Consider the following 25274-nt stretch of genomic DNA (forward strand, 5'->3'; position numbering starts at 1 on the left):
CAGGGGAGGGGCAGGAGTGCGGCAAGCGGCTCAGCCGAAAGCCCTTCTCTGATGCTGTTAAATTATGTATTCGTGAGGAAGCAGCCTCGGTTTGTGTGTTGTATTATTCATCATGCTCCGGCTGGCAATGAGCAATCGGATCAGCCCAAGAGGCAGCAGTGTCAGGATTTGGGCTTTTGTTAATCACAAAATCATAGAATTGCTTGGATTGGGATGGAATCTTGAAGCTCCAACCATGGGCAAGGACACCTTCCACAAGATCAGGCTGCTCAGAGCCCCATCCAACCTGGCCTTGAACACCTCCAGAGCTGGGAGATCCACAACTTCTCTGGACAACCTGTTCCAGCGTCTCACCACTAATGAAGACAGCACTGAATCTCCAGAGACACACCTCTCTGTGTTAACCACACATTGCTCCTTGAACTTGGAAATGAAAAACAAAAAAACAAAAAACCCCAAAACAAACAAACAAACAAAAAACCAAAACCAAACAAACAAAAAAGCAAAACAGGAAATGCTCTGAATTAATTTCCATCTGGGAAAAAAAAAAAAAAAAGGCCAAAGAACCCACCCTGATTTACCTATGGAGCCAGAGGGGGCCTGGCAGGGGGAGAAGGATGAGGCTCCTCAGTGGAGCTGAAGGGAGGTGGCAGGTTGCAGTCTCCTCTAGAGAGAATGAAACACCCCACAGGTAGTGGATGCTGTGCCCCTGAGGCCAGCAGGACCCCAAAGAGATGTGTGACCACCAGACTCCCCACAGAGCACACACAGAGCTCACTGCAGAGGCAAGCAGCTGTCAGCAGCTGTTCACAGTGATAAAGTTCATTCAGCATCACAAGAGGCTTCCCAGCACTGAATTTTGGGGAATGACCCTCCTCAGCCTTCCTACCAGCTGGGGCTGCAGTAGCATAGACCCCTCTGGGAGGAAAGATGGAGAGAGAGAGGGAGGGTGTTCGCCTCACTGGCAGCACTGAGGTGGTGCCGATTACACTGTCATGGCCACACACCGCAGAGGGCAGCACCTCCCGTGTACTAAAGGGTTAATGCTAGTGAAAGAAAATACAGGCAGAAAAACAGCCATGAAGCTAGAGCTTTGATAACTCTCAGAGTAACTCAAGTACGGTCCCCCTTTCACTCAAAGTCATATGGGACAGAAAAGCTGAACCCCTTCAAGGTGGAGTTCACAAGTTCTCTGAAGATGTCTGTCATCATAGGCCACATGAAATAGGAGGAGGCAGGACTCCGTGACACCAGGGCTTCTGCTCATTTTACACCATACCGTGAAAAAGAAAACCAGGTTTTGACACTGGTTCTAGTGGGCTGGAAGGGATCCCTTACACTTAGCAGAGATAATGCTGTTAGCTGCTTGGCAATGGTTCCTGTTGTACCTGGCAAAACTTCAACCAGTGACCTCACCCAGGGCATGCAGTTATCCCATCCTTGAAGGCAATAAGCTGAATTTCTGACTTTCCACATTTCATTTTGACAAGTTCATAGCAGTCTAAAATACAGAGAACAGGGTACAATACCAAGGCTTTCTGCTCTGCTTTTATTGTAAGACTTATCCTTCATCTTAAAAGCCAGTTCTATCCTTTTAATTCACAAGAGATGCTTTATGCGACTAATTACAAATCAGCATAATTAAGACAAGGATTAGACCCTATTGTTGGGATGCCAAGTTGTGATATTTGTTAATATTAACTTAATGATTTAAGGTCAATCAAAATTGATCTATGCAGTCATTAACCCACGTCTTAAATGTTGGTTTTCAGATGTTCCCATGTGTGAGGAAGCTGCAGAGCATGGTTATGAAAAATGCAACGAAATCAGCAGCAAAGCAGTGCAGGGCTTCAAGGACAGATCCTGGCATACTGGCTGCTGTTTTCCTTGTCACTAATGCACCAGACACTATGATCAGGCAGCAGATTCATGGACAGTGAGTGTGTTTCACAGAGAAAAGCTGCATAACATCTCCAGAGGAGCATTAAGCAAGCACTTTAACACCTTTTTTATGTAGTGTAGGAAACACTGTCAATTGACACTGTCAAAATCCACTGGGAGCAGGGTTCAAAGCATCCAGTCTCCTGCCCCTTCCATAGTCAAAGTCCCTCTTTCCTTCCCAGTGCTTGGCTACGATCACACCAATAGAGAAGAAAACACAACCGCTTCCACACAGAGCCCTTCCCTTTCTCTGAGAGCACTGCCAGAGCAGCAGACTGTGTCACACATGCACACAGCCACTTCAGGGGTTGAGTGCAACCCTGCCTTGCCTTGGCAGGCTCTCACAGACACTGCTAGCCCAGGGGGACAGCATTGGGTGCTGCTCCTGAAACAGCAGCCTCTGGCAGCTCTTACTATTCCTGCCTTTTAGGGCGGAACAAGCCCAGCACCCAGTCCCTCACTGTAGCAGTGATCCCAGGAACTACACCTCATCCTACCAGCATCACAGCAAGCCCAGTGCAGGACAGAGATTCAGTTGAAACACTCACCTCCAGCAGCCCCAAACATAAACTGGAACAAAGAAACAGCCCCAACACCCCGGGCAGACAGCCGCGTGTAGTGTTTATCTCATCTTCACCGAACGGCACTGCATGCTCTGTCTCCAGCGCAGAAATTCTGCTCCTTCACAGCAGCTGTGTGCCCCTTTCAGCTCTCTCAGCTTCCACGATGTGGCAGGATGTGATGGGAGGAGCAAGGATTGCCACAGTTCACGTGGACTTGCTTCACTTGCAGGAGAGAGCAGCCTTTCACCAGCACCAATGAGAAACACTTGAACCCACCTTAAGCATAATGCTATACCTGGATAACCTACTACTTATATTCTTGACATATGCAAGCAGATATTTTAATCCCCAACTCTGTCAAGAAACTCATCCCCACACAGCTGACTCCTGTATTCACCCAGGAAGGCAGATGAATGAAATTCAGAACAGACCTGACATGCCAACAGTCTTATCCTTCAGTAATAAAGCTTTGAAGGAAGCATGTCTAAGAAAGCCTCCCCTCCCCCTCTCCTCCCCAGAACACCGCTTTTTTGGTTTTGGTGTTGTGCACAGGGCTTGTTGGGCTACTTACCTACACAAACCACTGTACCCCTCCACCCTGTACTATGAGGTACAAGCCACATCCAAGGCAGGGTGTGCCAGGATGGGGAGCTTACAGCATTTCTCCTTTAAGGCCTCAACTTTGCAATTAGGTCCATGTAAGTAGAAAGGTCCTCCTGTGCAGTATCCGTGGATCTCTGGGCTTATATGAGTCCAACACTCCTGCATGAAAACCCTACACCTGCTTTCCTGTACTGTCACCCCCAGTTAGACTGGAGCGTCCTGACCAGGGCTACCCTGCATTGATGAGTGATGATCTTCGTCTGCAGACCAGTCTGCACTGGAATTAGAGTGGTGCTTATGGACTGCTCAGCATTAAGAATCCCCAAAACAAGACACTTGCACAGAGTTATGCAAACCTACACAAGCCAGCCATCAATTATCAGCTTCTTGAAGCGTTGCTTCTTTTTGTATGTTTTGTTTTAGATTGTTTTTCTCTTTATTACAAAGATGCTCAGAATAACCTGCAGCAGCAGTGCAATGATCAGCAGGGAATCAAAATAGGAAAAAAACCATCTTCCACACAGGATAGCTCAGAGTATTTTTATTTAACAAAAATAGCTGTTTAATTAGAAACCAACAACATCCACATGGTTACAGGTTTTCCTAGGCATCACTGTTAACTCTGCATACAGCTCCAATCAGGTTCTACAGTCACCTCATCACCAAAGCAACAGCAGAGCTCAGAACCTGAATGACATCCAGGTGTGGCTTCCACACCTTGTGGGCCTGTGGACATACACAGCATAACCCTTTCTATTGTAGTTACCACAGTTTCATTACTTTGGTACAAAAATCATTGATATTGCTGTAAGTCATTAGTTCATTTGTGACTTGCTTTTAAAACAACTGCGCTGTTCCCCATCAAAGATTTGACCTCTGTAGGAAAAGTATGATTAAAATTGAGCTGCTCCTTTTGGTCACTTGATAGGAGTGCTGTGTACCCATTCCCCTTGCTTTGTTCCAACTGCCATCAGACCAAGGAACTCAAAGGACACACTATCCCATGCCAGGACAGCTCATCAGCTAGCACTTCATGGCTTTAGATTTCATTTTTTTTAAAACAAAAAAACTCAGAGAAAGAAATATTTACATGGGTGGCTTCAAGTTTCCATTTCAGGATAAGGCAGTTAAGTTCACATGTGTAAATGCCAGTGCAGCTGAGCCCCTCTTTAGGGGGCTGTTTCAAGAGGCAGCGTGCAAAAAGAAAAGTTTTTGGGGAGTGGGCTCCCCTGAGCAGCTGGCCTGGAAGGGCTCCCTGGATCCCAGGCAGCACATGCCAAACACATTAATCATGTACCTTGTGTAGTAAAGGCTGAGGCTCACAGAAAGTGATGGGAAGTGTCCCAGCCAGGGGGAAAACACCTTCCCAACCCCAATACTGTAAAATCTCCTTGGCACTAAAAGCAGGTGATGAACCAAAGCTGCTTCTTCAGCTGAAAGAAGAAAGGAGCTCTAATGAACACACAAAGAAGGCATGGAGGGAAAGGCTGCATTGCACTTTCTCCCTTGCCAGCTCTCCTGTACACTTAAACTCACCACTACCTGCACAGAAACAAGCACACTCCATAGGCATTTGTTGCTGTTCTGGTCACGCTGCCTGAGTACCCAGGTGCCCAAGCCCAGGACAACTCTCTGCAACTCCTCTTCAGTGTTGAAGCAATTTGGAAAAAATAAATTATTTTAAAAAACCGATATGAGGCGAGTCCCAAATTGCTTAAACTGGACAAGAAAAAGAATTGCCCACTCTAAACATTCATTGTTCTGCTCATGTGGAAAGAAGAGGTAGAACTAGTGGACAGAGACCCACCAGAAGCATAAAGGCATTTTAAAATAACAGTGGAAAAATGACAGACCATAAATCGTCATTTTCCAAAGCCTCAGGCAGTCATTCTGCTAACTACCATAATTGAAGGTGTCAATTTAATCACCACAGCCACAATTCTCTAAGGGCACAAAGAATAACTTAAAATCCTGTGAGTTACCTTCCTTCTCAGTGTATGCTAACATACACCATCCCTGAAACAGTCCAGCCTGTGGGTTGTGAGGCAATGACTCCTGTAATCACAGGAACCTGCAGCCCTAAGGGACAAAGGCAAAGTTATCCAAGGGTCCCGGGGATTAGCATTTTGCCCAGTTCAACTCCCTCTAAGCTTCCCTCTAGTTACAGTCCTTCCTGGGTGCAGGCCTTTGTGGAACAAGTAGTGCCGCTAATAGCCCATCCACCAGTGCCACAAATTGCCCCAGGACACACGTTTTTGGGGAAGAACCATGATCAGCTAAGGTAAACCTCTGGCAGCAGGGATGATAGACAGGAACAGAAAAACAGTACAAGCTCCTCTAGGAAGCATGTGTGCGTGCAGAAATGTAAGTGTACCAGTCCTTAAAACAGAGCATCCAGCATCACAGGGCAGCTTTAGTGAGAGCCACACTGCCAGAGCACAGTCCTCAGGCCACCTCCTATCCCAGGTCTGGGGCTCTCCACAGAGAGGTCTGTTAGCATGCCCTCATTTCTGCCCTGTAGCAGCACCTCATGACAGAGAGCAGCAGTTGACCAGACAATCACAAAACTGTCTGCAGATGGACAGTGTTAGACTAAAACCTCCCAAGGTTCTCATTCTTTGAGAAAACTTACTGTTCTTTGCTGCACATCCCATACATGCAACAGAAGAACAAAAGGCATTTTAGAAAGAAGATATTTGTTCTTACTTACGTAAGAGCTAATATATTTACCTTCTAAAATGTGCTACTAATATAGTATAAATATGGATCATATACCATTAAGGTGATTGCCTTGGGAAGAAAAGGCAGAGATTAAAAACAGACCTATATCTTCATATGTAGTCACCAAGAGTCTTCGCTTAGTGCACTACTGGCTTTCAGGAGATCTGCTTTGCACCTGCTCTTGTCTTCTGCAAGATTCTACAATACTGCAGATGCCACTGACCAAGAACACCAGTGAGATGACCGCAAAGTAAGAGGCATAAATCATGAACTGCAGAGAAAAGAAAATAAAAAGAAGTGGTTAAACCAAGCAGTTTCCAGATTCATAGGAATGTTAATAAAATAAATGAGTTCCCTTCCATTCTAAAATATCAGGATTCAGTGGTTATTTCTCTGTCAAATCCTTGACCCAGAAACAGGTAGCTGACAAGCTTTACAGCTTGGTTTATCTTCCTCCCTTCCCTACCTCCCATCAATACAGTTAAGAACATCTATCATACCTGGGTGAAGATGTCCAAGCCAAGCCCACTGGCATCCACAACAATCACAGTGAGCAGAGTCTGAAGGCCTAAGGCAATGAAAGTATTGACCCCAAACACCAGGGCATACCGCTCCACACTGAGATTTGTAGCAATCTGGAACCTGGAAAGAAAGAGATGACCAGAAACATAAGGGAAAAAGTAGAGGAATGCATAAATGGCAGGAACGTTTCTGAACAGTACAACTTTGCAACTTGAGGAGTTACATTGATTGGTTTCATATTTTCCACAGCTAAATTACCTTGCACAGATAGTGTCCTTTTCTAAATAGGATCACAATGGACTAAATAGCTAGAAGAGACCCATAGACACATACAACCCCTTTTTTTAAAAGCAAACAAACAACCCAACACACCACTAAGGGAGCTGTGTGGGTTTCAGTGTCACTGAAGCAGCCCAGCTGTCTGATGTAAAGGGTCTGGTCACGTGGAGAAGACGCAACACACTCTGACCGCAGAGAGCAGCTGGCTGAATCTCAAAGCTTCAGTCTGTTGCTGTGTGGTCCATAACCTTTTGCATCCTTCTAACTAGAACTCCCTTTGCAGTTGCCAGTTTCAGCATCACCCCTCTCCTTGTGCTTGAGCTGTCTTGAAGCGATTTGGTGGTTCAAAACCAGCTAAGCTTTCCTCCCCAAAGTGACAAATAATATCGAAGTAGTTTTCCTACAGGTTAGGGGAAGCTGATGCTTCAATCCAGGCAAAGCATTGTCCTTTGCTCATTTGTTAACACTTCACCCCAGACACATTTATGAAAAACATCCCCCTAGCAATCAGCACTATCTAATATTTAGAAGTATTCACTTCAGTGTCACAAGATTTTTAAGCTTGGGCACACTGCCAGCCAAATATATCTCCATGCCTCAGTTTCCAACCTGAATCACAACACAAACCCTTGCAACAGACTCTTGTTCCACAGGAAAGGCACCACTTTCATACCAGCTGTAACCTTGAGAGCAGTTCAGGTTACAGAGATACTCACGTTGCTATTGTGATTAGCATCATGTAGATAATTCTGAAGATGACATAGGATGCATAGCACACCCAGATGTTATGAACAGTGTCCATGACATACACAGCAGCAGCAATAAGAAGAGAGAACAGGGCAAGTGCCACTTCACCCCACACTGCCCAGGATGTTTTTATGTGACCCACAACAACGACTGCAACTGCTCCTGTGAGGGGAAAGAAAGCATAAATCTTAGTAATTACAGTTGGAGCAATCTGGAGCTGGTGCGCTAGGAGCTCTATAGCCCCTAACACAAATGAAGTGGAGGGCACAAGTAGGAACACCTCAGCAGCTCTCCTTCCTGACCCCTCCCTCACCTAGAACACTGCTGTAAACTCCCATTTACTCTTACAGAAACAGGAAAAAAATACATAGGTCAATGCTGACTGCCTCTAAAGCCTCCTCTCTGGCTCCAGAAGCATGACAGCCCCAGGCCTCAGATCACTGCCACTCACTCCTCTGTGCCTGACTGTGGCACTGCTGTCAATAATTGGGTAATTTCTGTTGAGAAATCCAAACCCTGATTCTCAAAAGCGCTCACCAAATTATTTACTGGTGCTTTAACAGAGGGTAGGAGGGAGAAAGGCACGACTCACTTTAATGCACAGCTGTTAGAGCTCTCTCCCAGGAAGCAGAAAAACCTACATTTACTGTCATCTCCACACTGGGCTGTGAGATTAAGACTGAGGAGTCCAAATCCACATCTTCTGGAATGCAGCCTAGTCACAGGTTATAATCATGCACTATTGATTGTGCAAGAACAATCCTTTACAACCCAGGTTGGTAACTCTGGCTGGATTTTGTGAAGAGGGGATGGGGATAAAAGACAAATCAGAGGATGGGAAAGTATGTGGTATTTCGTGCAATTCAATGAGCAGACAAAGTGTGTTTCATGCACTATCATAGCTGCAACTACTGAGAAGTCTAAATACATATTACATTAATAGAAAATTCCCATTCCAAGTAGGCCTTGTTCTGCAAATAAGCCAAACAGCAACCAACAGCATAATGGCGGTACACAGCAAACCAGACAAACAGCATACTGAGAAAGGGAGGTTTACAGGACATTTCTGAAAAACAGGATTGTGTTCAGCAGTAGACCCCTGCACAAAAGTGCTACAGTGCACTATCTAAGCTCTTTGTATCCCTTAGATGGCATGCTGTCTTAGAAAACCTTCAAGCACACCAAGATTCCTTATGCACCACCAGTTTGCACAAGACTACAATCCTGTCAGACCATACATCAATCTTGCAGACTGGTGAAGAACGGCACTATGCCAAGGGAAAGGATGTATTTTCCCACTAAAGTCGGACTAACATCTTGTTCTTTGGAAGTCTGGGTCCTCCAGTAGCAAAACTCTGAAATGCAAAAAGAAGCTCAGTCCTAGAGCATTCTTCCTACTGTCTCAGCAATTCTGATATTTGAGAATAGACATGAGGATCTCATGGCAATTCACAAAACTGTATTTTCCTTATGCGCCAAGGTCGTATCAGCCTGACGCCAAATTAAGACATTCAGCCTGTGTCCTTCAATGAGACACATTCAGCTGATCAGTGGTTTCACAACCCAACCTGATAAAGGATTCCACACTCCAAAGAAGGTGCAGGGATGCAATCTAACAGTCAGCTGATCTCCCTAGAAGGAATCCTAATTTTCTTTCCCAGGACAGGGAGCCGACAGCTACGTGAGTCACCATGTCAACTTAAACCCCTCTGCAGGGCACGGACTGCAACAGCACCTTATGAAAAGCTTGCCAAACGTTGCTCCTAACTAAGCACAGAATGACTAAGAGCAATGAAAATGGCAAATCAGATCTAGGACACAGCAGGAGAGATTTCTAATACAGGGGGAAGAGTAAACAGCATGTTCTTCTGTAAGTCTGATGCCTCACTGAATTAAGTTGAGTGCAATTCAGATTATCCACCTTCAAAAGGAATGAAACTCAAGCCAGGTTTGGTGCAAAGATGGGCACATTGTGTTCTTGTAGAATTAAGGAAGAGAACAAAGATCTTAACTTTACCAAAGAACAGCGAGAAAAACCTGGTTTGTCTGGCCCAGAGCAAAGATTTTGTGCTAAAATACAACCCTGGCATGACATCAGAGATAAAGAAACAGCTCATTAATAAATTCAAACTGGAAATCAGAAATTAGAGCATTTGCACTAGTGCCTAGGAAGTCAGGTCACTGTATGCTCATTCTTAATGGGTGTTAGGACTTCCAATCCTGTCACACACTTCAAGCTTTTAGTTGTGACCATAAATTCATTAAACTTTGCTTTTTTTCAAGCAATTAATCTCTATCAACTGGAAGGATTCTATCATTTGAGCAGTTCAGGCTAACTTACCTGAAAACATCACCCAAAATGATTCAACTATTTATAAAAATGATACTTGAGGGGAAAAAAAACCAAAATGGGAAACTAAAAACTTCAGTCTTATGAGTTTAGGTCCATTGTTCACAGGCTTTTTTAAAAGGCACCTTGTTATCAAAGATGTTCATTATAAGGTTTGAAGAATACCCTTCCCTCCCTTTTTTTATTTTTAAATTGTGCTGCTATTAGGCCACATTATGGGTCTTCTTTTCCTTGATACCAATTATTCTTCTACTGGGACAAAGGTAGGATGGTAGAGGAAGCCAATCCAAACAAGGAGAAAGAGCCATAGGCTCATGCTATAGTGGAGAAGCAGTGTATGACAGCAAGGTATTTAAGGGCAGATTTAGTACACCAAGGACTGAACAGACAAAGTCATCAAGTTGCCAACAGTTTCAAACCCGACTAACAATGGGTTGTGGACCAGCTTCTAGAACTATAAACCAGCCACAGCTTCCTACTGAACTTCAAGAAGGGGCTGAGCACACCCAAGGAAGCACTAATAATTTGTGTACCTTGGTTTCTTTTGCCCCCAAGCAGGTGATGCCCACAGCAGATGATGGAACAATGACTCCATCAAAGAAAAGGGATGTGCTGCAGCAACATCTAGAAAACCTCTGCAAGGGTATGTTAGTTTTTTTAAAATAGCATTGTCTTAGCTCTGGTAATGAAACAGTATTAAACAACTTCATAAACAAATGCTTGTGTTCACTGACCTACCTGTCCCTTTCAAGTCAACCAACTTCTTTCATCTTAATAGCTTCTGCTCCTAACAGGGCTGAAATGACTAACCATGGCTCACTGCATGCTGGGTGCATACAGTAAACCTTCACAGGCTCCTGGAGAAAAACCAAACGCACAGGACCCCATGTCTGACTCTGGATGGCTAAAACAAACATACCCTCATTGTCATGGTGACAGTCAAGAGCAGACAGTCAGCCACACGCCTGGAGCCTTGTGCCAAGTATTTCAGAATGATGATTGCCTTGGGAGGTTCCTCTAAACACCTACGTACTGGATTACAAGAATCAGGGCTGCTTCCATGACTAACTCACAGAGCACCTTACCCGTGCATGTCAGGGAAGGCTCACCCCAAATGCCAGGGTTTACCTCTCCTTGCATGCTTGGGGGAATGCATGGCACTTCCAAATCACGCTCTAGTGACCTTGAGGGAAACAAGACATTACTCACAGCAGAGCCGGAGCTAAGCAGGAAGCTTACCTAGGAGTGTCGAGGCCGCCTCCACAGCACCATTGTAGATGTCCGCGTTGTGAGAAGGCAGCACCATCTCCCACAGGCCCTGAGCGTAGTTGATGACCTGAAAGTAGCCACAGGTGGATAGTGCCCACCACACAGACCAGCAGAGCATGGTCCTGGAGGAGTAGCACTGCACGAAGTCCTGCCACAGGTCTTTGAGCACCTTTGCGATGTCTACTTTCTGCTTCTGCATAGATTGGAGAAGGAAGGGGAGAGAAATGTTAAGTGTTTGTTTATGAACACTTCACACTACTCCACAAAATTGCCCCTTTCAGGTGGTCTGATCACTGGTGAGTGACAATGCCACTCTAGGATACAAACCCCTACACAGTAATGCATAAATAGCTTTCTCATCCCACAATCTCTGTGCCAAACAGGGCCGTACCCTTACATGCAGGGGAAGGGTTCAGTCCCAAGCACCTCCTCACCTCTGGCTCTCCCTGGCAGACAGCAGGGACTGCCATGTGTTATGTGAGCAACTGAAGGGTACCACAGAAGAAACACCAGAGAACAGGACACAATATCCACTTTGACAAGACAGGATGGGAAGCCAGCCATTTACATCATAAAGGCAAAAAGTATCACTGACACTTTTAACTCCTGATTCAAATTCAACCACATTTTGTAGCACAGGGAACTACATCTGTCCCCAACAGGCATTGTGAGTTTATCAATACTCATAGAAGCAAGCTCATTACCACACACTCTGCCCCTGTTAAAGCTCACCAGGGCTTCAAGAAGGTGAGAGATGTCACCTGGGGATCTAAGGGAAAGAGAAGCTACTTCCACCAGACACTGCTGTTGCAAATGGCAGGTCCTGCACATACAAGTGCCCTGACAAATGGCAGGAGATAAAAAATAAAGCTTTCCACTCTGAATCTTTCTAGCAAGAGCATGCAAGGGGGCAGACCCTTAAAAATAACTGAAAATAGATCAATTCTAGCAACAGGGGATGACAGTAATCAAAATTGCTTTTTACATACAGATATTACAGTTCTTACTATCTTTTTACATACAGACTATTACAGTTGCTTTTTACATAAAATTACAGTTCTTTATCACTTTATGTCAACAGTAGCAGAGGAAAAGAGCATGTCTTTGTAGACAAAAGTTCCTGGTTACACTCATTGCACACACACACACATGAACAGACAGTGTAGACTCTATAGGGCAAGACCCTTCTGGTCTGAGTAGGAGGAGCAGTTACTTAATGTGAGACTGGGCAGAGCCCCGAGGCCCACACAGCACCTCAGGTCCCTGTGAACTTGGATTCCCTGCAGGGAAACACACAGCATTGTCACAGGACTGAGCTATTGCACATTGTGCTGTCACATGCCCAGTTTCAGAGTGGTTTCCAGAGAGCAGCAGCAACTTTGAGCTCTTGGCATTATGCCCTTTCCCTGGGGGAATCATGCAGTGTGTTCCTGGGAAATACTATTTCCCATGAGCAATAAAACTCATTTCAAAAGGTTTCTACTAAAACTCCAAAAGACCACAGCCTGAAACCTGTCCTGAACTTCCTTTCTTCCACCCCTTCAAGTGTCACCGATTTCTAAGCATCTTTATTAAACACCACACAGTCCCACCGGTGCCTTGCCAGTGGTGTAACTCTTGCTCTGCATATGGATACCATTCCTCCAAAACACAGCAGAGTAACTTGGGAAGAAGTGAGCTTGTGGCAATGTGACCTTACACGTAACTCCCACACCGACGATTTCACACAAAGCACAAGATGAGACACAGGAAAACAAGAGAAGGGAACGGTCACACACAGCCCAAAAACTGATTTGGCTGCTCAGCCCCGAGCGAGTGTCTGGTAAGGCAGAAAGGCACACCTGCCCTGCTCTGGCAGTGCCTCTCCAGTACAATCATTCCTTCAGCCATCCATGTTTGTGAAATATGGTTGCTGTTACCTCAGGAAGAAGGACAATCATCACATTCCAATGCTTCTCAGCTTTCAGCACCTGGTGTAAGGGACCTCAGGGGAGTTAGGCAGGTGTACTCTCTCCTTTTCTAAACTTTTCCCCACTACTTTGGTACTACACATACTCTCTCAGGAGAGGAGTAAGGTAAACAAAAGGGATGGATAAGTTATATGTTTATGGCACAGAATTTGTCTTAACAAATACCCTTCAACATGCAAGCATAACTCGGGTAAAAATATCCTTGGTCACACATGATCGTGCTGGATGGGGTAGGATTAAGTCCCTGGAATGTTAATACCTTTAATTCCCAGATGTAGCTGGAGAAGCAGAAAGCAGCTCTGGATGCTGCCTCCCCCAAACCAGCTAACTGTGGCTTACTTGCTAAGAAATACCCACTGCTGACTAATCCAGCAGCTGTGCTTACCTTCTGGCTTGTCCTCAGAACCAGTACAGCCTCCTTCTGTCTGAGGAGCAAGGCTGACTCTCCCCAGGGCCTCGAATCCCCCTGCCAGGAATCTTCACATATTTGCATTTCCTGGAGCAATGAGGTGAGCAGGGACCTGCCCAGCAGGCAAACCACACACTCACACTGGGCCCCAAAACTGGAGGCTGCTCACCCATGGTGGGAACCAGCACATCTCTCCACCAAGCAAGAGTCCCTGCACTTGTTTTGTACAAATGACTTTGCCAAGTTACGCAGCCCACAAAAGCCACAAGTCAGGGCACTGCCTTGGCATTCTCAGAGGCTGTATTAAGCAGATATCATGCAGATGTGCTTCCTGCAATTTCTCACATTCTGCCCTTGTATTACTAATCAATGTCTGCTTCCAAGTGCCTCCAAGAATTACTACAGTTTCCTTCCTAGAGCAGCTTCCTTCCAGGATCATATGGTAAACCCCAATTATTACACAGCATATTGCAGCACAACTCACACAACAGTTGGAGTAACAATGCCAAAATCCGAGTACACGAAGAACTGCCCCTTTTCTGCAAGTCACTGGGTGCATCCAGAAGCACATACAGAGTTTGGACATATGTTCAATGTTTAGTGTCCCAGGGATGTCCCTTGCTTTGTACCATTGGATGGAAATCTGATGCCCAGAGCATTCAAACTGCAGCCATGGTGACACATGAAGAGCAGTTTCAGAAAAACTAAGGAGCAGCCTACTATGCTCAAACAGCAAAAGGATGCCAGTAATAATTCTCCCCGTGCCCTAAGTAAGGAAGAGGAATATGTAAAGGAATATTTTTTTGCTGTTATGAGATATGTATAAGAGATATTACATCTCTACTGCTACATACATATATATGCATGTGTGACAACCACGTCAGTATGGCATCTTCTACTCCTGTAAACTCAGAGCACAACTCACCTGCTTCTCTGCTGGATGACCCTCCCCATTTAAGGGAACTTTTGTCTCATCCTCCCAGCCAGGTACCCTCTGCACGTCGGGATGATCTTGGACAGCAGCTCCATTTTTACAGTCCATGACCTTCATTTCAAAACTAAGCTGCTGACTTGAGAAGTGGTGAAAGAAAAGGCTTTTCTGCGGCATGGGCAGGAACCACGCCGTGGCAAAGGCAATGGATATGCTAGTTAAGGAGACAACGTTCAAGCTGAAGAGGGACCATCCCGCCACGGACACAAGGACCTGCCCAGACACCGAGCCCACTGTGTAGCCCACCAGGGTGGCACTTCGGCAGTAGCTGGTGACCTGCTGGTACAGGTTGATATCGACGACACTGTAGATGTAGGAGTAATAGGCGATGTCGGTGGCAGTCCCCATCCCGTAGAAGAACTCAAGGAGCTGGAAGGCCCACAGCCGCTGGGCGTACAGCAGCATGAACCAAGTGACGATGAGGCTCAGGCCCTGCAGCAGGACCACAGGCTTGTACCGCAGATAGTCCGTGGCCAGGAACACGGGGAAGAGCAGCGCCAGGTAGGAGTAAGTCCACACCGGGTAAATCTCGTTGAACACCTGCGGGAGGGAAAAGACGGCGGTAACCGCCAGCACTCCCGTACTGCGAACAAAGCACGGACACACAGCACACAGACAGACACACAGCCCGCGGTGGGGAGGAAGCCCCCCGGGGACACCGTACCTCGGTCTCGGAGAGGTTCTTGTGCGGCCCCAGGAGGTACCGGGTGAGGAAGGGCTCCGACGGCCGCACGCTGCAGAAGAAGCCGTAGGCGCAGAGCAGCACTGTGGGCAGTGCCCAGGAGCAGGCGTTGCCGCTGGTAGCCCGGGCGGAGCGCCGCGCCGGCCGCCCCCCGTGCGAGTCCTCCATGCCGGGCCGGGCCGGGCCGGGGGCGCTCCCGGGGCCGGAGGCGCCGGCGGCGGGCGCGTCCCGGTCACCTCCCGAGACGAGGCTCCGGCTCCGGCCGGCGGCGCTGCGCCCCGCGCTGATTGGCCAGCGTATGGGGGGCGGGGCCACACACCGCGCTCGGATTGGGCAGTCTGCCCCGCGGGCGGGGCCAGAAGCCGCGCGCGGAAGGGGCGGGGCGGGGCAGGGCCGGGTCATGCGGGCCGCTCGCCCGCAGAGCTGCGGCTGCCCGCGCTCCTCCGGGGCCGGTGCGAGCCGGCTGTGGGAGCTGCTCCCGCCGAGAGACCTCCCAGGGCTGCCTGGGCCGGCCCTGCTCCGGCTTTCCTCCGGCTTTCCAGGCCCGGGAGCGTCCGGCCGCTGACTGCTGCCGCCTTCTTCCCTTTCGCGAGATAAGAGCTTGAATCGCTTCTGTAGTTTAATAAAGCAGCACCTTGTTGTTCAACTAGAAGAAATAAAACTATTGCATTCGAAGTAATTATCTAAAGTTTTGCACCGTAATACTGTTCCTATAGCTTTGCCAATCCTCTGAACTATTTGCTGTTTTTCTGTTCAATCTCTTCCTTTCTATCTGATTTGCCTTTCCCTTTGCTCCACTCCCTTGATCTCCACGACATTGCTACCCCTCCTAGGGTTCCTGTTTTATACCTACAGTTTGTTCTTCAAACTGGCTGATGCCAGAGAGAATTCACACCAGGGGTCAAGCCTCCCACCTGTGCAATTGCATATCCTGCCTCCTAGGCATCTGAATATACAATTGGGTGGGAAAGAACAAGTTCTCAGCCCCAGAACAGATTTCTTGTAGTGCAGAATTTTACTACCATCTATTACTATTATGTATTTATTAATATTTTATTAGTGTAATCACCATAATCATGCCTTAGTAAACATAGCTACAAAGAGGATTTGAGCTGTAAGATTACTCAGCTGTCTGTATTATTAAATATTTTGGTCTGGATGGGTTTGATGCTTCTAGCTTCTGGGTTTAGCAAAATTTCCTTTCTATTTGTCTCCATGTTCTCTTCTGTAGAAATCCTGTAAGATTTATTAGGAAAAAAAATATATTGCTATTTCACTACCTTTTAGCTTGAAGCAAAACCCTATATAGAAAGAATCAGTTCCTGCTAATATTGGCATCCATTTCAGCCACAGGCAAGGAATGGCTGATCTTTTCAAAGAGCACGGTTAGAGTGAAATGAGCCGAAACAACAACTGATAAAGAGGGTTCCCTCCCTCCCAGCAGTGCCTCTGTCCCGCTGGCCTGTGGCCCAGGAGCAGGCAATAAAGGAATATGGGCTGATAGCAGGGTGGTGTGCACGCTCTGACTGCTGCTTGGTGCCGAGCAGGGGCAGGAGGAGAGAACAAAACCTTGGAGTTCTTGGTGTGCCCTGCCCAGAGGCAGCAGTTCCCACAGCTTCCACACTGCTCACAGATCTTTTCCAAACCAGCAGTCCTTAGAGCTGTGCCACTGGAGCTCAGCTGCTGTTTCCAATGGATTAGAACCAGTTACATCAGTTTAGCCGTTTTCCTTAAAAAAAATACACAGTCAGTCAGGCAAACTAGATTTCTCCCACAAAAACTGGAACAAATTTTTGACTTAAGTGCTCCATGTTTTCTCAGGGTTTTGGTTTTGTTCTCAAAAGAACTTGCCTTGGTTTATTTTCATGGAATATTTTCAGCCTTTGGGAACAAGATAAAATTTTTATTTCCATCTTTTCTTTTCTTAGCCGTACTCCACATTTTCTTTTTCCATCTCCCCACTCTACTAGAAAAAGTAAGGAAAGGTTAAAAGTGTTTGATAGTAAAAACCTGAACACTTCCAATATTTTTTTCTAAGGTGGAAGACATAAGCTGTGAAAAGTAGAGTTTTTCACACTTTCCTTAATCTTACTTATTTCCTTCTTCTCTCAGCTTCTGGCCTGCAGTGTATTGTGGAGGAATTAATAAAATATATGTGCATGAAAAATTCTCCTGAAGTCATGCCAAGTTGTTTAGAGAAAATCTTCTGTAAATTAAAAACTTCAAAAACTGCACTCTTGTGAAGCTGTTGTTCAGAATGTTTTCTCAGTGTGTGAAAGCACTAAGATGGTACAAATATTTCAGAAACTATCCAGACAGAGAGAATAAAACAGATTTGTCTTTTCTTAAGTATGGAAGGAACAAAGGCACAGAAATGTGACAAATAGCAACCACTTTCTTTTTTTATTATTTTGGCCATTGTAACTGATCTGGGGAAGTGGACTCCATTAACTGGTATCTATGTTGGAATGAAACAGAATTAGCAATAACAAAACAAAACTCTCAATTATTTCTGAAATGCAGGCTGATTAGATTATAGCAATCTGTTAGAACAGTAGACTAAATATCACTTTGAAGGCCTGTGTCTTCCTCACTTCCAGCCCCCAGTTGATTCTTTGATAATCTGGGGGTTTTCAACAGGCTACTCATCAATATTATGCAGCCATAAAGGGTCAATTTAAAACCCCTGTGCATGGGGGGGCAGGGGGCAGCATTGTAGTTCACTGGAACACAGCTGATACAGAAGCCAGTCTAAAATCCAAGCTTTCAAGACCTGCAGAAGCATAAGGACAAACAACCATCTCTCCAAAATACAGGAGTCATTAGGAGACAGGTTACATCAAAAGCCTCTGGCAGAGAACTTCCCTTCTGCCCTGCACACCACAGCAAGCTCTGCATTGTGTCCAACGCAGACTGAACAGAGAGCTGTTAGAGATGAGGCACTCATGGCTGAATTTGAGGAATTACTTGCCACAAGATATCAGAATAACTCCTGGACTAAGATGGGTCATGTTGTACAGCACTATACATTTCCATTATGGACATTATGGATGTAATTGTTTAAAATATTTGCAGGCAGCTACACAAGGAAAAAATGGAAAAGCCACTCAAGTCGGCTACAAACAGTGGAAAAAATTTCATGGGAAGTGCAAAAAGAGTACAATAGTGATGTTACAAAGTAAAAAAAGCATTTAAAAAAATATACCCTGTACTTTTATTAAATGAAGAAGCAAATAGGTTGGTCTGAATTACGTGATGCTTGGTGTTTGTAGGTCACAGTGGGCTTAACACAGTATTGCTCCCATTAGGAATGGTGTTACAGATGTGCCCAGGAACCCTGAGAATGATCCCATGGCCTGTTTTGGAGAGTGCTGTTCAAACATTCAAGAAGATGGAGTCCCTACCTGGAGGAAATTGTAATTAAAGCATGATTCAAGCACTGGGTGTAACAAACAAATGGAGAATGGGGCACAGTAATGATAGGAAAGTGTAGGTGGATAAATTGGTTATGATGCAGAGCTAGCATGAATAAACACAGTGAGAAGAGGAATATTTTGCACTGATTAAGAGGAATAACTGACTCACACAAAATAGCAGTAGGTCCACATAGGACAGTGCTGCATCTCATTTCTCTGGTGCTTCATGGTAATATTGATAAACAGCATATATGTGGGCATGGGCAGAGCCTTTCTCTCTCAGGTATGTGCCAAAAAAATCTCCTCCTGTCATGAAAGACACCTCATGAGTGTGAGTGCTTGTGAAGTTACAAGTCCTCCTTTTGTCCCTTAGCACCATCCTAAAATTCTGATCAACCCACTAGTATTCATGGCCGTTTCAGGGAGTGCTGGAGGATGCTCAAAAGATTGGTTATTTGTCTGGAGTCCTGAACGCATTCCCATTTGATGCTTTTTCTGCAGGGTTCTCCTGGCCCTTCACTCAGACATGCTCTTGCCATGCCCCCTCATGGACATCTCTATTGTAAGAAGAGCCCCAAAGCCCAGATTCACCTTTGTATCTGTGCTGATGCACGGTTCAGATTTCTGAGTGGATGCAGAAACAGGATCTGCATTGGCTTTAATCCGTGCAGCTTTGTCTCCACCCTGCTTTGCTATGCCAGCTGTGTGGAAGGAACTGTCCAGTCTGCAGACTCCTGGGCACCTTGGTGAAGGTGAGCTGGCCTGGCTTCAGTGCAGGGATCCCTGCAGTGCATGTGTTGCATTCAGAACAACCAGCAGAAAAACAGGCAAAAATGGAGGTTACATCTCCTCTAAAAGGCAGAGGTGTCTGTACCCATCCACAAGAGACTGCCTGCATCTTTAGACTGTACAGGGCACTCTGTACAAACCTGTGTGGGCACTGCATCAGGCTCTGAAGAAACTACTGTGGTGCTGCTGTCAGTATCTATTTCAGAGGTGCTCAACTGTGTTCACACATACTTCCAAGTCCTTTCCAATCCAAGTGCAGACACAACCAGTTTCAGTGTCTGTGTGAAGGAGCACAGCCACCACCTCTGGATAGAAACTGGAAACACTTGGTTGCACCTAGTAAAGGGGGTTGTGAGGAAAGCACAAGGCTTCAAGCACAGCCACCCATGTGGTATTGTCACTTGCAGATGGTCAGCTTTGGACACCCTGCAGCCTCTTGGAAGCTGAAATGAGCCTTAGAGGGCAGCAACTACGTTGTGACACTGTTTGAGGCTAAAAGCAGTTGACTTTGGACCTTTGGATCAAAGGCCAGTGTGAAGGCATCCATCCAGATTTGTGAAGAAATTATTTCCTGTATTACTCTGAACTTTGGCACCGCATTTCTCCCTCAGTCCTAGAGTTTGTTTGTTAACCTTTATGCTGTCACGTGCATCTTTAGTCTCTGAGAAAACTGCAGGAATTTTTGCTCTCCTTGTGTATTTTGCAAATAATCTCAACATACACAGAATTTCATTCCACAGTGTGTAAAAGGCTCTGCAGAACCGACTGGTTTAACTATAGATTTTCAAAAGCCTTGGCAAATTCAATCTAAGGTGGCTGCTTAATAAAATTAAAATACTTTGTGTATGTGGTTCAGCTAGCATAGAGTTAATTTTCTTCACAGCAGCCTGTATAGTGCTGTGCTTTGGTTTTTTGACCAAACGAGCACTGATAACACACGTTGTTTTAGCTGGTACTGGCAGTGTTTGCTCAGCATCAAGGCCTTTTCTTTTCCCCACTGGTGAGGCTGGGGCTGTACAAGAGGCTGGGAGAGGACACAGCTGACCAGGGGGTATAATATGCCAGACTGTGTGACATTGTGCTCAGCAGGAAAGGCAGGGGGAAAGGAGAAGGATGTGGGGGAATGTTCAGACTTATGGTCTTTGTCTTCCCAAGAAACTGCCAGGTGTGTCGAGGCCATGCTTGCCTAGAAGCAGCTGAACACGTGCCTGTTGATGAGAAGTGGCAAATGAATTCCTTAGTGTGCCTCACTTGCATCTGCAGCTTTGATTTGCTTATCAAACTGCCTTAATATCAACCTGCAAGTTTTTTCTCTTTTGCTCTTCCAATCCTGTCTGCCAGCCTGCCAGGGGAAAGCCATCAAGTGACTGACTAAGGACTTAGCTGCCAGCTGAGGCCAACCTACTGCAGTCCTTTTTGGTGTCCCATGTGAGACAAGAGGATTTTGAGATAACACCCCAGATCAGAGTGTGCTAAGTGGAATTTCTAGCTGTTATTGGCAGCAGTTTATACTTTTTGCCTTACTGTATGTAAGAGTCTGGCACATTAGTGACTGGTTTGGACTTTTGCTATTTGTTGTAGCTCTTATCTCACGCAGCTGTGCAAGGGAACATTTTGTTATAAGCAGTGGTCTCACGTCTGAGGTGGCACAGGGCCCAGACATCCCTGCTCTACTGGGCAGGCTGGAACACCACTGGAATGGGGTAATTTCCATCACAGCTGCCCAAAGGGTGTTGTGGCTTAGATTTATCACTAGGGCAGTCACAACACAGGGGTGTTTTAGGGGCACTGAACAGAGTCTGCACGATGTCAAGGCCTTTGCTTTTTACCTCTCTGCTCAGGCTGGGGAAGGACAAGGGGCTGGAGAGGAAATGCAAGCAGGACATCTGACCCCAGCTAACAAAAGTACTGTTCATTAGTAAGCAGAAGCAGAATCTTCAACTTGTAAAATTGATGCAGATGGACTGAGTCATGCTCCTGCAATCAGTTTTGCAGTTATGTAACTTTACACAGAATTAGACGTGTGTGTGTTTATATGTATATATAAAGAACTAATTATTATTTAGAACATTAAAGATCACTGTCTTCTAAAAAACAATTTCATAGTTATCACATAAAAACTTGGTCCTGCTGAAGTTAGCAAGCATTTATCGACTGTCTTCCAAGGTAAAACCTCATTCCAAAGTTCACTTTTTTTTTTTAGTGAATATGGCTTGTGTTAGAATTTCATGGTGGTGTCAAACAAAAATAAACTAAGTACAATTACAAAATACTAAGAAACCAACCTTTAAAGATGGAGGAATTACTCACAGTTTCACCATTTGAAATTAATTCTAATTGGCACTGAAAATTTTACTTTCCTGTTGCATACTTTCACTGTTACTAGAACTACTACTGTAGAGGCAAATATACAAAACAAAATTTTGATCCTTTCATGCAACAATATCAGCTTTATTCTCCAGTGGAAAATTACAACAGTTTGTGACATAGTAAAAAAAGAAAAAAACAGAAGAAAATATTTGTTTAGTTTTTTACACATTTTTCATTCCTGTTCTATACCTTCTCTTTAAAATGCATGCTCTGTATGAGAAAGAAATGAAAAGCTACTGAAATAAAACTGGCTAACACCATTCAAGGTTCAAAGACAAATTACTTTAAAAATCCAGCCTGCTGAATGGTACCTAGTGTGATAAGTGAAGTGCTGCAAATAAACAATTTACAGGATAGAAGTCCAGAACACTACCGAAAGCTTTGTTAAAATTCTGCTGGAATAATGAGTTTATGGACTGTGTATCTATTTTCAGATGTGTTATCCTGGGAAATATCCATGTAAAATCTATGCACACGAGTATTTCCATTAGTGAAAATGCTGATAAGTGGTAAGAGAAGATGAAGCTGTTTCTGTTACCCAGTTTCATCTAATCCTCCTCTGCCACCCCCAGGATGTACTGCCACTGAACAGCTGCAGTTCTCAAAGCTTTCCTCATCAAGGGAGCTCCCTGTCCCAACAGTCTGAAAGTGTATATGGGACTAAGCATCAGGAGTTCTGAATTCTCGTTTTGGTTCTCCCATTGCTGTTCCATCACCTGTCAGGTTAAATCACTTCTCTTCTTGTTTCTGGGATGGAAAGGCACTGCTGACTCCCTTTTCTCTTTCCAGGGCACTGAAGATGAATTCTGTGAAATCTACACCATTTAGGTGTGCTGGGTATGCAAGAACCAAACCAACAATGCTAGCACACATTCTCTGAGAAGGGGCTGGACATACCTTAATGCTGAGACATGTCCTGTCTTTGCCACAGTGCAGGCAAAAGACATGTGGAGGAGAGGCCATCCCTACAATCATTTCTCACCAAGGTACTGCTGGAATGCAGCTCCACATCTCCAGATCATCACTGGTTTTCCCTCTAAGCCTTATGTATGGAGAACATCCACCTGCTATAGCTTTCTATTCCTCATCTGTGCTGCAAAAGCATTTCAAAATGGAGATAGCCAGGGCTCGGGACCAAGACCAGAGTCTCCATTCCTAGGGGTTTAGGACTTAAAATTAAGTAAAAAGTAAGACAGAGTACTGGTTATAATGAAGAAGTGATAATACTAATCAGAAGGGACTACTATTTCTTCCAGAGAAAAGAAACTGAAAAGAGATTTTCTCAGAGAAAATAAGCTGTTTTCTAAAGTGTGTATTTGTAGGAATGAAACACATGCCAGAGAAATCTCTCAATCCTGCTGGTAAAACATTATGTTCCTTTGACAAAGCACATATCCAAACTACTAAGTGTGACTGTTTTAAGGTTTTCTAGACAAACAGGTTGTTCTGCATGGTGACTGCTGGCAGGTTAAGAGCTCCCAGACTCATCAGTCCTTTTTGCAGCCAGACCTCCACCAAAATCACAGCCATAGAGTTCTACCCGAAGGGCAATCCCACGGTACCATGTTTTTGGAACAATGCGGATGAACCTGGACAGGATGGGTGGGTTAAAAAAATTCTTGACGTGCTCATTGCTGTTTGCATTACCCAGGAAAACCTGCAAATACGCAAACACAATTAGTAAAAAGGTGGCATTTGAAAAAACCCCTGCATTTTCTCTTTACAACAGTTCCCAGCCGTTGTATTAGTCACACCCAGGGTAGATGGATTGGCTCATTTCTGGTTTTAAACAAGACCACAACAAGTCTCTTCCTAATGTGCTGGGTTAAAAGTAGTTCAGGCCAGCAATAGCTGAGTCTGAATGGATTAAACAGCCTCTGTTTCCATCTCCACCAGAAAATTTGCCATTCTAATTTCTAATTGACCAAACCCACAAACTGCCCTTATTTCACCCCTGCTAATTGCCTTTGTGGAATAGGTTGGTGTAAAGTAATACAGGAAAAAAATACAAAGTACCGTGTCTGCTCTGTGGGTACCTGAAGTTCCCCAGCTCTGCTATAGCGATACTGCTTACTAACATTAATTTCACTTAAAAAAATCAGGGCAGAACTAAAAAAAAATAAAAGAGGCCCTGGGGAATCCATTATTCACTCAAATTAAATGTCCTTGTGCATTCAAACTAAATGTTCTCCTTTACAAACAGTGTCAGCTTCTTTTATCACAATATTGGCTCCATTCTCTGTAGATACAGCGTTCATTCCTTTTATTACAATTAATCATGATCACTAAAATCAGATGGATACTGTGACATTATCTGTAGTAACCCCAGCTCCCTAGCACTTTACAGCCCAGTGAGAATATCAATTTGGCTTGGCAATCTGCCTTTGAGCCTTGACTGTGTCCAGCACCTAAAACCAAACAATTCAATTCACTTCAAAACAACAAAACAATTCAATTGCCTGGGCTGACAGTGATACCTTTGGCATTGAGCTTGAACCCTCTGTGTAGGGTTTCCACTCGAAGCCTTCATCGCTGTACAGAAGAACATAGGTTTTCACAAAGTTTTCAGCTGACATGGATGTGACCCCCTGTGTAGCAATAGCAGTGATCTTCTTAACTGTGAGGAGGTCAATTTGCAGCCACTGTTGGTTGTCGTTAAACTACAATTGAGATGAAAGTTTGTGAATTAGCAAATACGTAAATGTCTGTATTTGCTTAAGTGAAAATCATGTTTACAGGTAGTTAAAACTGTATCAAAATGCATCAAAACTGTATCAAAGAAGAATAAAGCTGAGGGAAGTCACAAGCATTCTTTGTGACCTATATAATTAACTTCATTACTACAGGTAGTATGTTTGGAGTCTGAAGATTTACGCTTTAATTTCCAATACATAATGAAATATAACAGAGATTTACCTCCAGTGTTAAAACCTAATACTTAATACTAATACCAAATGCTTATACAAAAGAGCAGCTTTGATCAAATCTCAAGGTGCTTTGTGAAGAAATGCAGCTCCATTTCAAAGATACAGAAGCTCACGACTTGCTGAAGGTCACTCACCCCCAGATCCACTAGGCTGCACTGCCTATAAGCCAACCCAGAATGGGTTTCCTAAACCCCTTTGAAACAAATATTCAAATTGCACTAATCTCCTGAAATTAAACAGGTTATTCCCACAGACTGCAGACTGTGGCCCAGAGGAGAGCATCCATCTCTCAAAATATTTCACTGCTGTTGCCAGAGGCTCAACAAATTTCTGCTGAAGAGTTGAGTGGTGTTCTTCCCAAAGGATGGTTGTGAAGTGACCAGTCACACTCAGCACTGGACAGAGCATGCAGGAAGCACCATAACCACACAGGCAGCACCAGTTTATTAACCAGCTGCCCTTGCCTTCACTGTTGTTCTCTTGTTACCTTGGCTCGCCAGGCATTCATCTTTCCATTCTGATTGAGACGAGCAAGTGAAGCATCCCATGTGCTAAACCAGGATGTCTTTGCAGATGAGGCTGTTATCTGGGTATTCTTGATCTCTCCACTTTCCATTCCAAGTGGCAAAGAGCAGCCTGTTGAGAGGAGCACTGTGTCATCTCCAGTACACTCAATTGGCCACAGCAAAAGCAACAATGTTGGAATGGAGAAGACCCACAGTTTA

At 44.9% G+C, this 25274-nt stretch overlaps 2 protein-coding genes across 2 annotated transcripts in view; both read right to left on the reverse strand.

Annotated features, from left to right (window-relative positions):
* Positions 1-3633: 3633 nt before the first annotated feature.
* SLC19A2 (solute carrier family 19 member 2) lies at positions 3634-15215 on the reverse strand. The gene is made up of 6 exons (XM_063148295.1): positions 15030-15215; positions 14300-14905; positions 10966-11188; positions 7346-7538; positions 6329-6470; positions 3634-6099 (listed from the first exon to the last, which is right to left on the reverse strand). Exons 1-6 carry the CDS (start codon positions 15213-15215, stop codon positions 5974-5976), a joined length of 1476 nt encoding a protein of 491 aa, XP_063004365.1. The 3' UTR covers positions 3634-5973.
* A 6467-nt stretch (positions 15216-21682) lies between these two features.
* Positions 21683-25274, reverse strand: part of F5 (coagulation factor V) — a 37048-nt gene continuing 33456 nt past the window's right edge. Inside the window, exons 24-26 of the mRNA XM_063148296.1 lie at positions 25037-25185; positions 24100-24282; positions 21683-23279 (exon numbers count right to left, since the gene is read on the reverse strand). Coding sequence (XP_063004366.1) covers positions 23091-23279; positions 24100-24282; positions 25037-25185 — 521 coding nt within the window. The 3' untranslated portion in view covers positions 21683-23090. The remainder of the gene's footprint in view (positions 23280-24099; positions 24283-25036; positions 25186-25274) is intronic.

Source organism: Melospiza melodia, chromosome 2, assembly GCF_035770615.1.
Source record: "Melospiza melodia melodia isolate bMelMel2 chromosome 2, bMelMel2.pri, whole genome shotgun sequence".
In the NCBI taxonomy this organism is placed as follows: Eukaryota; Metazoa; Chordata; class Aves; order Passeriformes; family Passerellidae; genus Melospiza; species Melospiza melodia.

Coding starts and splice junctions, on each gene's coding strand:
- SLC19A2 (XM_063148295.1), bottom strand. CDS start 15,215: ATGGAGGACTCGCACGGGGGGCGGCCGGCGCGGCGCTCCGCCCGGGCT. Junction 14,906..15,029: donor AGAACCTCTCCGAGACCGAG/GTACGGTGTCCC, acceptor TCCCTCCCGCAG/GTGTTCAACGAGATTTACCC. Junction 6,100..6,328: donor GCTTGGACATCTTCACCCAG/GTATGATAGATG, acceptor TTTTCTCTGCAG/TTCATGATTTATGCCTCTTA.